This window comes from Artemia sp. Qi Xiang Cuo, chromosome 9, assembly GCF_049724085.1.
Source record: "Artemia sp. Qi Xiang Cuo chromosome 9, ASM4972408v1, whole genome shotgun sequence".
Taxonomy (NCBI): Eukaryota; Metazoa; Arthropoda; class Branchiopoda; order Anostraca; family Artemiidae; genus Artemia; species Artemia sp. Qi Xiang Cuo.
Genome location: NC_142802.1, coordinates 14,789,053 through 14,803,071, shown reverse-complemented (window position 1 = coordinate 14,803,071; position 14,019 = coordinate 14,789,053). Strand labels below are relative to the sequence as shown.

The following is a 14,019-nucleotide window of genomic DNA, read 5'->3' as shown; positions in this document are numbered from 1 at the left end:
CAGAAACTTCGAGTGAACAGTAAAACAATTTCGAGTGATTACTACTACTACTAACAACTTACCGCAGCACCAAGCCACCTGAGGTCAACACAGCTACGCAAGCTCCTCCTCCATCCTAATCTATTCAAAGCCTCTCTCTTAACACCCTCCCAGGAAGTTCCCATTTCCCTTAAATCTTGCTTTATGACATCCTCCCAACCCAACCACGGACAACCTGCTTTCCATTTAGCCCTAGACGGTTGGTCGAAAAGGACAATCTTCGGCAATCTGTCATCCTTCATTCAGAGAGCTTTAGTATATGGCTAAAAATTAATATTTCCTTTTTCCAGGTCTTCTTGTGGTTCTAGATATGGGGAGAACCTTTCTATCGAGTAAGTTGTAAATTACTTGAAAAGCAACTTAAGGGTTGCAGCAGATGACTTTACTATTTAAAATTTCCCGTTTTAGCTATTCTTTTGAGTCAACATCACAGTTTATATAATTATCCAGTATGATCTTTCCCTATCTCACCCATTATAAAAACCCGGACCGAGGTGCGAGTGCTCCAGAGAACGTTTTTGCAGATATAAACATAAACGTAATTAGATCTTTTCACAGGTAGACAAAGAATAATCACCTACGGAACAAGTACTGACAAAACCACTTGGCCGGCTCAACCAATAAGTGGACAATAAGTGCAGAAATAAGTTGGAGGAGCTTTTTGTTCGCACCGAGAATGAAGAGCCAGAAATCATCTGCGGTAAACTTACTGGATAATTATATAAACTGTGGTCAACACGGAGGAAAAAACTTCAATTTCGAGTAGGCAAGTTAAACATCATGTGAGAAAAACAATCTTGTTTAGCATATGACTGATACTTGATCTTTTTTTCCTTTTTTTTAAATTTAAGCAATTATGGAGTTTTAGAGCCTGTTTCAAGCATATAAGTTGTAAGCTATAAATAAAAGTTCAAATAGGGATAAAATCCTTTTAATAGACAGTGATGACGATAACAGTGATAGAAATTCACAAAAATACCAGATATTTCGGTCATATATACAGTGACCGTCATCAATAGTAAAACTCCTTTTTTTTATTTATCGTCATGGAAAGGCAGTGTGGTCTCCGAAATTATATAAGTTGTAAGCTATTTGATTAACCTATTTGTATTTTAGAGTAAAACTAATTTCTGTTATTTCCTGCTTTCGATTTCTTGCTTGTGTTAAAATTGAGGAAAAAACTTCCATTTCAAGTAAGAGCAAGAGAGCAAAATTATCATGAATCATGTTTTATCTATATAATATGTTATCTATATCTATATGTTTTATCTATATGATATGTTCGAAAAGTGGAATGACTGTCACTTTTAAAGGAAAACATCGCAATATAATTACATCACCTCTTTAACACATGGCGCAGTCATAAGATAGGATCACGTCATACTAAAGAGAAAGGTTATAACATGCAGTAACGTCATAACATCGACACGTCAGGACATCGACAAAATCGGTCAAAACATCGAACATTTTTAAACTTTAGTTTTTTGGGGTTTAGGGCGGAAAACGTACCTAGGTTTGGTTAGGTTACGTATGTAATATATGCTATGCTTTACCTCCACCCCCTGATGTGCTAATATATAGCCGAAATTTGTTTATAAACTATTATATACTTATTACTATTATATAAATTTATAAATTTTTTTGTCGATGTCCTGACGTGTCGATGTTATGACTGTCGACGTTCTGACGGGTAGCGATTGTGACTGTCGATATCCTGACGTGTCGATGTTATGACTGTCGATATTATAACTGTCAACGTTCTGACGGATTTTCCTTGTCGACGAAATGACGTTTAGTGCTCGTGACGATTAGATGAAATGGAAGCACCATGAAGAAAGCAATTTTAGATTAACGTTAGTAAGTTATAAATTAATTGAAAAAGACTGTTCTTAAGCATATGACTAATATTTGATATTTTTTTTTACGGTTCCCTTGGAGTCAACATGGAATAAACTTTAGTTTCAAGTAAGTAAGTTATAAATTATTTGAAAAAGATTGTTCTTAAGCATACGATTAATATTTGATATTTTTATTTTTCAGGTTCCCTTTGAGTCAATAGCTTTGAGTCAAGTAAATTATAAATTATTTGAAACAGATTGTTCTTAAGCATATGACTAATATTTAATATTTTTCTTTTTCAGGTTCCCCTTGAGTCAACATGGAAGAAAACAACTTTAGTTTCACGTAAGTAACTGATAAATTATTTGAAAAGGATTGTTCTTAAGCATATGACTAATACTTGATATTTTTCTTTTTCAGGTTCCCCCTGAGTTACCATAAAAAAAAACAACTTCAGTTTCACGTAAGTAAGTTATAAATTATTTGAAAAAGATTATTCTTAAGCATATGACTTATATTTGATAATTTTCTTTTTCAGGTTCCCTTTGAGTCAATAGCTTTGAGTCAAGTAAATAATAAATTATTTGAAACAGATTGTTCTTAAGCATATGACTAATATTTAATATTTTTCTTTTTCAGGTTCCCCTTGAGTCAAAATAGAAAAAAACAACTTCAGTTTTACGTAAGTAAGCTATAAATTATTTGAAAAAATTGTTCTTAAGCATATGACTAATATTTGATATTTTTTCTTTTTCGGATTCCCATTAAGTTAACATGGAAGAAAACAACTGTAGTTTCATGTAAGTAAATTATAAAGTATTTGAAAAACATTGTTCTTAAGCATATGACTAATATTTGATATTTTTCTTTTTCAGGTTCCCTTTGAGTAAACACAGAAGAAAACAACTATAGTTTCAAGCAATTAAGTTATAAATCAATTAAAAAAGATCAATCTTAAGCATATAACTAACAGTTGATCTTCGTCATTTTCAGGTCCCCTTAGAGTTCGCATGGAGGAACATAAATTCAGTTTCAACTAAGTAAGTTATAAATAACTTCAAAATTATTTTTCCTAAGCATGTGACTAATATTTGTTATCTTTCTTTTTCGGATTCCCTCTGAGCCTACATGGAAGAAAACAGCTTCAGTTACACGTAAGTAAGTTATAAATTATTTGAAAAGAATTTTTCTTAAGCATATGACTAATATTTGATAATTTTCTTTTTCAGGTTCCCTTTGAGTCAAGTAAGTAATAAAGTATTTGAAACACACTACTCTTAAGCATAAGACTAACGTCTAATATTTTTCTTTCTCAGGTTCCCCTTGGGTAAAAATATAAGTAAATAATTGTAGTTTCAAGAAAGTAAACTACATAAATTATTTGAAAAGGATTTTTCTTAAGGATATGAGTAATATTTGATAATTTTCTTTTTCAGGTTCCCCTTGAGTCAACATGGAAGAAAACAACTTTAGTTTCACACAATTAAGTTATAAATTATTTGAAAAAGATTGTTCTTAAGCATATGACTAATATTTGTTATTTTCTTTTTCAGGTTCCCTTTGAGTCAACATGGAAGAAAACAACTTTGGTTTCACGCAAGTAAGTTATAAATTATTTGAAAAGGATTGATCTTAAGCATATGATTAACATATGATATTTGTCTTTTTCAGGTTCCCTTTGAGTAAACATAGAAGAAAACAACTTTAGTTTCCCGTAATTAAGTTATAAATAACTTGAAAAAGATTGTTCTTAAGAATGTGACTAATATTTTAGAATTTTCTTTTTCGGGTTCCCTTTGAGTCAAGTAAATAATAAATTATTTGAAACAGACTGTTCTTAAGCACTTGACTAATATTTGATATTTTTCTTTTTCAGATTCCCATTAAGTCAACATGGAAGAAAACAACTTTAGTTTCACGTAATTAAGATATAAATTATTTGAAAAGGATTGTTCTTAAGCATATGACTAATATTTGAATTTTTTCTTTTTCAGATTCCCTTTGAGTAAAGATAGAAGAAAACAACTGTAGTTTCATGTAAGTAAATTAAAAATTATTTGAAAAAGATTATTCTTATGCATATAACTAATATTTGATATTTTTCTTTTTCAGGTTCCCTTTGAGTTATAAATTATTTGAAAAAGATTGTTCTTAAGCATATGACTAGTATTTGATATTTCTCTTTTTCATGTTCACTTTGATTAAACATATAAGAAAACAACTGTAGTTTCACACAAGTAAGTTAAAAATTATTTGAAAATGATTGTTCTTATGCATATAACTAATATTCGATATTTTTCTTTTTCAGGTTCCTTTTGAGTCACCATGGAAGAAATCAGCTTTAGTTTCACGTAAGTTATAAATTATATGAAAAAGATTGTTCTTAAGCATAAGACTAATATTTGATCTTTTTCTTCTTCCTGTTCCCACTTCGTGAACATGGAGTAACATGACTGTATTTTCAATTAGGTATTTTACAAATTATTTCACAGATATTAATCTAAAGAATAGGAAAAATAGTTGATTTTTTTTTTTCAGATTCTTTCTGCGTTATTTTGGAAGAAAAAAACTTCAGTTTCGCCTAAGTAACTTATAAATTATTTTAAAAAGATTGTTCTTAAGCATATGAATAATATTTAATTTCTTTTTCAGGTTCTCTTTGAGTTAACATGGAAGAAAACAAATGTAGTTTCACGTAAATAAGCTATGAATTATTTGAAAAATATTGTTCTTTTTCAAATAACTAATATTCGATATTTTTCTTTTTCAGGTTCCTTTTGAGTCACCATGGAAGAAAACAACTTTAGTTTTACGTAAATAAGTTATAAATTATTTGAAAAAGATTGTTCTTAAGCATATGACTATTATTTGATGTTCTTCTTTTTCAGGATCCCTTTGAGTAAACATAGAAGGAAACAACTGTAGTTTCACACAAGTAAGTTAAAAATTATTTGAAAAAGATTATTCTTATGCATATAACTAATATTCGATATTTTTCTTTTTCAGGTTCCTTTTGAGTCACCATGGAAGAAAACAACTTTAGTTTCACACAAGTAATTTATAAATTATTTTAAAAGGATTGTTATTAGGATTAATATTAGCATCTGATGTTTCTCTTTCTAAGGTTCCCTCTTATTCAAAATGGAATAAAAAAATTTTAGTTTCAAGCAAGTGAATTAAAAGTTATTTGAAAAAGAATATTCTTAAGCATATGAATAATATTTCATATTTTTTTTTTTCAGGTTCCCTTTGAGTCAACATGAAAGAAAACAACTTTAGTTTCACGTAAGTAAGTTATAAATTATTTGAAAAAGATTGTTCTTAAGCATATGATTAGTATTTGATATTTGTCTTTTTCAGGTCCCTTCTGAGTCAACATATAAGAAAACAACTGTAGTTTCACACAAGTAAGTTAAAAATTATTTGAAAAAGATTGTTCTTATGCATATAACTATTATTTGATGTTTTTCTTTTTCTGGTTCTCCCTGAGTCGACATGGAAAAAAACAACTTTAGTTTCACGTAAGCTATAAATTATTTGAAAAGGATTGTTCTTAAGCATAAGACTAATGTTTGATATTTTTCTTTCTCAGGTTCCCTTTGAGTAAACATAGAAGAAAACAACTGTATTTTCTCGTAAGTAAATAATAAATTATTGGAAAAAGATTGTTCTTCAGCGTATGACTAATATTTCATATTTTTCTTTTTCATGTTCCCTTTGAGTCTACATGGAAGAAAACAACTTTAGTTTCACGTAAGTGAGTTATTTATTATTTCTGAAAAATTGTTCTTAAGCATATGAATAATATTTGAAAAACCATATATGCCCCCAGGGGATAACTTACAACGCCTGCCCCCGGGCCCTGGGGGATTGTGTTGACCCCAGAGTTTTTGTTATATAATCTTTGAACTATTTTTAACAAAATGGCTATCTCAAAATTTTTATCGGATATATTTAGGGAAAAAGGGCGTAGGAGAGTGGGGGGGGACTAGTTGCCCTCTGATCTCTTTTGACTATTAAAAGTGAACTAAAACTTCAATTTCCAGTCAAATGAGCCCTCTCTGAAGTTTATACGAGCATCCCTTCTACAAGAACCATATATTTCTCCGGGGCATAACTTACAATGCCTGCCCCTGGGCCCTGGGAGGGGGGATTTCGACCCCGGAGCTTTCATTATATGATCTTTAAACTGTTTTTAACAAAATGGTTATCTCAAAATTTTTATAGGATGTATTTGGGGGGAAAAGGCATCGGGGAGGGGCTATTTACCCTCCGATCTCTTATGACTCTTAAAAAGTGAACTAGAACTTTCAATTTCCAATCAAATGAGCCCTCTGAAGTTTATACGAGCATCCTTTCTTTAAGAGCCATATGTGCCCCCAGGGCATAGCTTACAACGCCTGCCCCGGGCCCTGGGGCGTTGTGTCGACCCCGAAGTTTTTGTTACATGATATTTGAACTATTTTTAACAAAATGGCTATTTCAAAATTCTTATCGGATGTATTTGGGAAAAAGCGTGGGGGGGGGCTATTTGCCCTTCGATCACTTTTGACTCTTATAAAGGGCACTAGAACCTCCTATTTCCAATCAAATTAACCCCCTCTGCACTTTATACGACGGCCCATGCCACATGAAGTGCCTCTGGGAAAAAAAATAATAATAAGACATTGGAGCCGTATGGCGTTCACCATGGGCAACGCTATAGCGTTGCCTGATAATGCCAGGAAATGGGACTCCACCTGCACGGGTGAATTCATCCTCCTTACGGGTAACTTTTGTGGATAAATCGATTTAGCTAAAAATCTATGATAAGTAAAAGACTTTACAAAATCCACGCGTAGAAATTAGACGGAAATAAGAAAGCAAGACATACCACTAATTTCGAATAGTTCTGGCAAATTCCCACAGTGTAAAATTTCCCCTGGAATTTTATCTCCCTATGAAAAATGCCACAAGCATAAAATCCCCCCCCCCCGAAAAAAAAATATATGCATACTTCCCAATAACAAATACTATACATAAACAATAGGCAAATTTTGTAAATTGAAGACCTTTCCCCAGGGGCTTTGGGAGGGTCACGATATCACATAAGGCATATTTATTCGGCCTTTCAACTATGCTGAACAAATGGCTATCTCAAAATTTTGATCGGACGATTTTGAGAAAAAAGGGGCGTAGGAGGAAACCTAGTTGCTCTCAAATTTTTTTGGTCACTTAAAAACAGCGCTAGAACATTTAATTTCCGTTTAATGAGCCCTCTCACTATATTCTAGGACCACTGGGTCGATACGATCACCCCTGGGAAAAACAAACGAAAAAAAAACAAACAAACAAATATAAACGCGCATCCGTGATCTTTCTTCTGGCAGAAAATACAAAATTTCACATTTCTTCAGATAGGCGCTTGAAACTTCTACAGTAGGGTTGTCTGATACGCTGACTCTGATGGTGTGATTTCCATTAAGATTTTATGACTTTTAGGGTGTGTTTTCCCCTTTTTTGAAAAATCAGGCAAATTTTCTCAGGCTCGTAACCTTTCATGGGTAAGATTAAACTTATTGAAACTTATATATTTGAAATTAGCATAAAACTCTGATTTTTTTTTATACATCTATTGGTATCAAAATTCCGTTTTTTAGAGTTACGGTTACTATTGAGCCGGGTCGCTCCTTACTTACAGTTCGTTACCACGACCTGTTTGATAAGAGGGTATAACAATACATAGCAATAAATGCAAATGCTTTAAGATTACGATTAAAGAAAAATAAGTCAAAGCGATATTCTAGGCCTCGTCCCTCCTCCCCCAAAGTCTCAAGATTTGGAAACTAAAGTGACATTTATGAAAATGATTGGATGTTGTACTTTAAAATAAAAGAGCACTTACAATATATAGAAGCCTATATAGGATTTCTATTCTTGCGCAAAATTCACCCGCCAGACCCCCTCCCCACCCTCCTTGCTGGCATATAAGCAAATAGTTTTGTCCATTTTTCTAAATAGAATGGAAAATTTAACCTGGCAAGCAAAGATGATGGCACAAAGTTAGATTGGAAATAAGAGATACCAAAAAACAAATAACAAACTTACAAGCAAATCCACCATCCATGGTGTAAGAGGATTCAGCAATTCATAGCGATTCTTCAAATGCTTTAAGATTCTGATCAAGACTCGAATTGAGGAATGATGGGCAGATTCCTCAAACCATCGACTATTAAAAAAGAAAAACTAGCTTATTATAAATTTTTTTATTATATAAAAATCAATTTAATTTAGATTATGCTGATTTATGTTATGCTGATTTTCTGGGTAGCTGCTTTTAATTCACAGTTTGTCCACCATATTTTTTTTTTTAATTTCAGTACTATAGTTAAATCTTTAATGTACTCGTATATGAAATAATTACTAGTTGAAATATCTATAAGACCTGACAAATAATTTAACTAGCAATTAATTGCAATTTTTTATAAGTTCCTTCCTAATGGTGTTTATAGGGTCTAACTAAATAGTAAATGACAAAAAAAATCTTTAAAATTCTAAAATCTTTGAAACAAGAATTTTCGAATCTTTGTTGATAATGAAAAATATTTAGAATTGTAAATATTTAAAATACCAGAACTCGGGAAAAATAAACATTATAATTCAAACACAAAGCAAATGTGGTGGAACAAAAAATAAAATTATAACAAAATATTTTAAGCAAAATACAAATCAAAATAACACATAATATAGTTTCAAATAAAAAACATATAGTCTAGTGGGCAAACGTGGACTGAGGGAAACGACCAAAAAAAAATCCGTATGACATAAATTTTTTGTATATTATAAAGTAAGGAATTTTGTTATTGTTGAGTTTCTTTCAGAAGAGGCCATAGGCAAGAATGTCACCCTTTTAATAAGATCCCAAGTTCATGACTGAAATCCCAAGAACAAGGGAAAAATCCCAAAAAGCGGCAACCCTGGCTCATTATTATATATATATTATTGTTATATTGGAATTATATTATTATATGTATCGTATGAATATATATTATTATAATAATGGAATTATATTGGAAATCTCAAGAGCTAGGGGAAAATCCCAAGAAGCGGCACCCCTGGCTCATTATTAAATATATTATTATTATATTGGAATTGTACTGGAAATCCCAAGAACTAGGGGGGAACCCCAAAAAGCGGCAACCCTGGCTCATTATTATATATAGTATTATTCTATTGGCATTATATTATTATATATATCGTATGAATATATATTATTATAATATTGGAATTATATTGGAAATCTCAAGAACTAGGGAAAAATCCCAAGAAGCGGCAACCCTGGCTCATTATTAAATATATTATTATTATATTGGAATTGTACTGGAAATCCCAAGAACTAGGGGGAAATCCCAAAAAGCGGCAACCCTGGCTCATTAATATATATATTATTATTCTATTGGCATTATATTATTATATATATCGTATGAATATATATTATTATAATATTGAAATTATATTGGAAATCTCAAGAACTAGGGAAAAATCCCAAGAAGCGGCAACACTGGCTCATTACTAAATATATTATTATTATTATATTGGAATTATATTATTATATTTATCATATGAATATATATTATTATTATATTGGAATTATATTGGAAATCCCTGGAAATAGGAAAAATCCCAAGAATTGCAATCCTGGCTCATATGCCTACTGTTAAAAATATTGACTTCAATAATGATAGGTTTTATTATATAGGACCCTATCTAGATTATCAGGTTCAGAGAGTTTGTATGTTTGGCAGGTTTTCTTCAGCTAGTAAGACACTAATCTACGTCAGTTGCTACGATTTTGCAGAATATTTGTTCATTCGGGTTTCTATCTAAGTTGACGAATTGTATATATTATATTCTACTTCCTTGGTTTTTACTTGAAATTTCCTTTTCAGGAAAAACCATTGATAGAATATTTGTTAATTCGGGTTCTTATCTAAGTTGACCAATTGTATATATTATATTCTACTTCCTTGGTTTTGGCTACTTCCATTGTATATATATATATATATATATATATTCTACTTCCTTGGTTTTTACTTGGAATAGCTATTATAAATACTCATTTAATTTTTTCTGTCTCTTCTCATTTGATTTTAGTTATTTACATTTTTTCCCTTTTCTAATTGTTTCGGTTTAAACTTTTACACTTTTATCTCTTAGTCCCATTTTTTAACTCGTTTTTGAAATGGAATAAAAAGCAGAATTTTTTCTCGAGAATCATTGAATATAAGCAAAACAAGCGGGCGTAAAACGGATTCGTTTTTACATAGCATAGATATATCTAAGTTATAAATGCATAAATAAAAAATGTCGGTGGGTTGAACAGACACCATGTAAAATCCGTCTTGCCCTCCTCGCTTTCAATTATATTCATAGCAATTATTTGGGAAAATCCAATTATTCCAGGGAGTATAAACCTTAAAATTGAAAAAGATATTTTAATTTTTTTTCGTTTCGAGTGAATAAGCAAATATTTTCCCCAGTATTATTGTCAGAGGAATTTTTTCTTAGTCGAAAGAGCGAGAAAAAAGAAAAAGAATAACACATTTTTAAGGTTAGAAACATGTCATGGGGGTTTATTATTTTTTTTGTTTATTATATATTGTTTCCAGGTAATTCACTGAATCTTTCTGAGAGAGTTCATTAGCAGGGTTCATTCAAAGTCTTGTGTTGTAAATTGTCTTCTTCAATAATCCCTAAATGAAAGTTGAATTTCTAATGAAGGTGGCATACACTTGTTCTTCTTCCAATTGCAAAAGAAATATTGTTGAATTTAAGGTTATATACTTGATTGGTCATATCTCCCCATATTTTTTGTTTATTACGGGTTTATTATTTTTTAGTTACTTTGTCAATATTTTGAACAGTAGGCATATGAGCCAGGATTGCAATTCTTGGGATTTTTCTTATTTCTTGGAGTTTCTAATATGATTCCAATATAATAATAATATATATTCATATGATAAATATAATAATATAATTCCAATATAATAATAATATATTTAGTAATGAGCCAGGGTTGCCGCTTCTTGGGATTTTTCCCTAGTTTTTGAGATTTCCAATAAAATTCCAATATTATAATAATATATATTCATACGATATATATAATAATATAATGCCAATAGAATAATAATATATATAATAATGAGCCAGGGTTGCCGCTTTTTCGGATTTCCCCCTAGTTCTTGGGATTTCTCTGACGGTTCTGACGGTTACTCTGACGGTTCATAGGGGCTTATGTCATCATAAGGTTACAAACATGTCATTACAAACATGGAAACCCCTATAACACATGATATTTAGGCCTTATAAAATAAAAACACAAAACTAAGTCATTTAGTGATGTAGCGGTATTAAAATTAGAACAAGCAGAAAACGACTCTTATTAGAAGCCAAACTTAAAACAAAGAGAACTTAACGTGAATGAAAAAATTAGCCGGTTATTTATTTACTATTTATATGTGTATACAGATTATATATACGAGGCGTTTTTTTTTAAGTAAGGTCCGTTTGAACAGGAGTACACAACGAAAAACTATTTTAAAAAAGTAAATCTATTTTCAAAAAGTACATACTCTATTTAAAAGTCAGTTGCCAAGTTTGTTGTAACACTCATCATACCTCTCAACTAATTTTAAAGTAACCTCTGCATAAAAACTTGCCACCTGTTCCGCTAACCAAGAATTCACTTCCATTTTTACGTTTTTATCATCATTGTAATGATTGCCACTGAGGTGGAGAAAAGGATATTAATCACTCGGAGCAAGATCAAGACGTTATTGTGGGTGATCTAGAACTTCCCAGCAAAAACTGTCCAACAAATTGCGGGTCTTACCAGCAGAGTGAGGTCATTTCCTTTGTCAGCATGCCAAGTTTTTTTTTTTTTTTTTTTTTTTTTTACCGCTCTGCAGAGCTTTCTGAGGGTTAGGCAATATGCTGCTTTGATAGTGGCTCCTCGTTGCATGAAGTCAACCAAAAAAAGACTTTGTCTATTCCAAAGCACTGACGCCATGATTTTGCGCTGGGAGAGAGTCTGTTCGAACTTCAAATTTTCAGGGGAGTGTGTGTGTTTCCATTCCATGTTCTGTTACCTCGATTTGAGCGCCATATGCGAAACCCATGTTTCGTCTCCAGTTCAACCGGTTGCCTCCTCAGTGACATCCGTTACAAAGATAACGACGACACAAAAACAGGAGTAAACTCTTGACTATTGGAGCCGGCGGCAAGTTTTTAAGAAGACTTTAAAATTAGTTGAGAGGTATGATAAGTGTTTAAAAAATCTTGGTAACAATGTCGAAAAATAGAGTAAAGTATGCACTTTCTGTAAATAAGTTTACTTTTTTGAAATAATCTTTCGTTGTGTAATTATGTTCAAACGGACCTTAATTAAAAAACACGCCTCGTATTAATAACGACATTATGAAACAGAGCTAATTAAATCTTTATTGGTGCTGCGTTCCCTTTCTTTGCGAAGTAAAACACAACTCTAAAAATCGGCTGTGATAATTAAAAGGGCGACCTACGCCATTTTTGTAACTTTTCAGGAGAGCCAAAAAACGGAAAAATGTTTGTCGGCTGTGGTTACTTTGATCGATAAAGCTAATGGAGTTAAAAAGAACATATTCTAGACTAAATGTTTATGCTCTTTTCTGAGGTATAGATTAAATTCAAACAATCGGAGCGAATTCAAAATTATTTCAATTTATGGCGTATGTCTCCTTTTTCCAATTGTTAACAGAATCCTCATATGTCAAAAGTATTCTGAGCGAGTTAAAAATTATTCCATTTTATGTCGTATGTCTTCTTTTTCCAATTTTTAACAGAATCCTCATATGTCAAAAGTATTCTGAGCTAATTAAAAATTATTCCATTTTATGGCGTATGTCTCCTTTTTCCAATTGTTAAAAGAATCCTCATATGTGAAAAGTATTCTGAGCGAATTAAAAATTATTCCATTTTATGTCGTATGTCTCCTTTTTCCAATTGTTAAAAGAATCCTCATATGTCAAAAGTATTCTGAGCGAATTAAAAATTATTCCATTTTATGGCGTATGTCTCCTTTTTCCAATTGTTAACAGAATCCTCATATGTCAAAAGTATTCTGAGCGAATTAAAAATTATTCCATTTTATGGCGTGTTCTCCGTTTTCGAATTGTTAACAGAATCCTCATATGTCAAAAGTATTCTGAGCGATTTAAAAATTATTACATTTTATGGCGTATGTCTCCTTTTTCCAATTTTTAAGAGAATCCTCATATGTCAAAAGTATTCTGAGCAAATTAAAAATTATTCTATTTTATGGCGTATGTCTCCTTTTTCTAATTGTTAACAGAATCCTCATATGTCAATAGTATTCTGAGCGAATTAAAAATTGTTCCATTTTATGGCGTATGTCTCCTTTTTCCAATTGTTAACAGAATCCTCATATGTCAAAAGTATTCTGAGCGAATTAAAAATTATTCCATTTTATGGCATATGTCTCCTTTTTCCAATTGTTAAAAGAATCCTCATATGTGAAAAGTATTCTAAGCGAATTAAAAATTATTCAATTTTATGTCGTATGTCTCCTTTTTCAAATTGTTAACAGAATCTTCATATGTCAAAAGTATTCTAAGCGAATTAAAAATTATTCCATTTTATGGCGTGTTCTCCTTTTTCCAATTGTTAACAGAATCCTCATATGTCAAAAGTATTCTGAGCGAGTTAAAAATTATTCCATTTTATGGCGTATGTCTCCTTTTTACAATTTTTTAGAGAATCCTCATATGTCAAAAGTATTCTGAGCGAATTAAAAATTATTCCATTTTATGGCGTATGTCTTCTTTTTCCAATTTTTAACAGAATCCTCATATGTCAATAGTATTCTGAGCGAATTAAAAATTATTCCATTTTATGGCGTATGTCTCCTTTTTCCAATTGTTAACAGAATCCTCATATGTCAAAAGTATTCTAAGCGACTTAAAAATTATTCCAATTTATGTCGTATGTCTCCTTTTTCCAATTGTTAACAGAATCCTCATATGTCAAAAGTATTCTGAGCGAATTAAAAATTATTCCATTTTATGGCGTATGTCTCCTTTTTCCAATTGTTAACAGAATCCTCAT

At 31.3% G+C, this 14,019-nt stretch overlaps 1 protein-coding gene across 1 annotated transcript in view; it reads right to left on the bottom strand.

Moving 5' to 3' along the window:
* LOC148948342 (interleukin enhancer-binding factor 2 homolog) overlaps positions 1-14,019 on the bottom strand; it is a 67,743-nt gene that overhangs the window by 20,948 nt on the left and 32,776 nt on the right. The window contains exon 5 of the mRNA XM_089094299.1: positions 7,966-8,086. Within this exon, the coding sequence (XP_088950425.1) occupies positions 7,966-8,086 (121 nt within the window). The remainder of the gene's footprint in view (positions 1-7,965; positions 8,087-14,019) is intronic.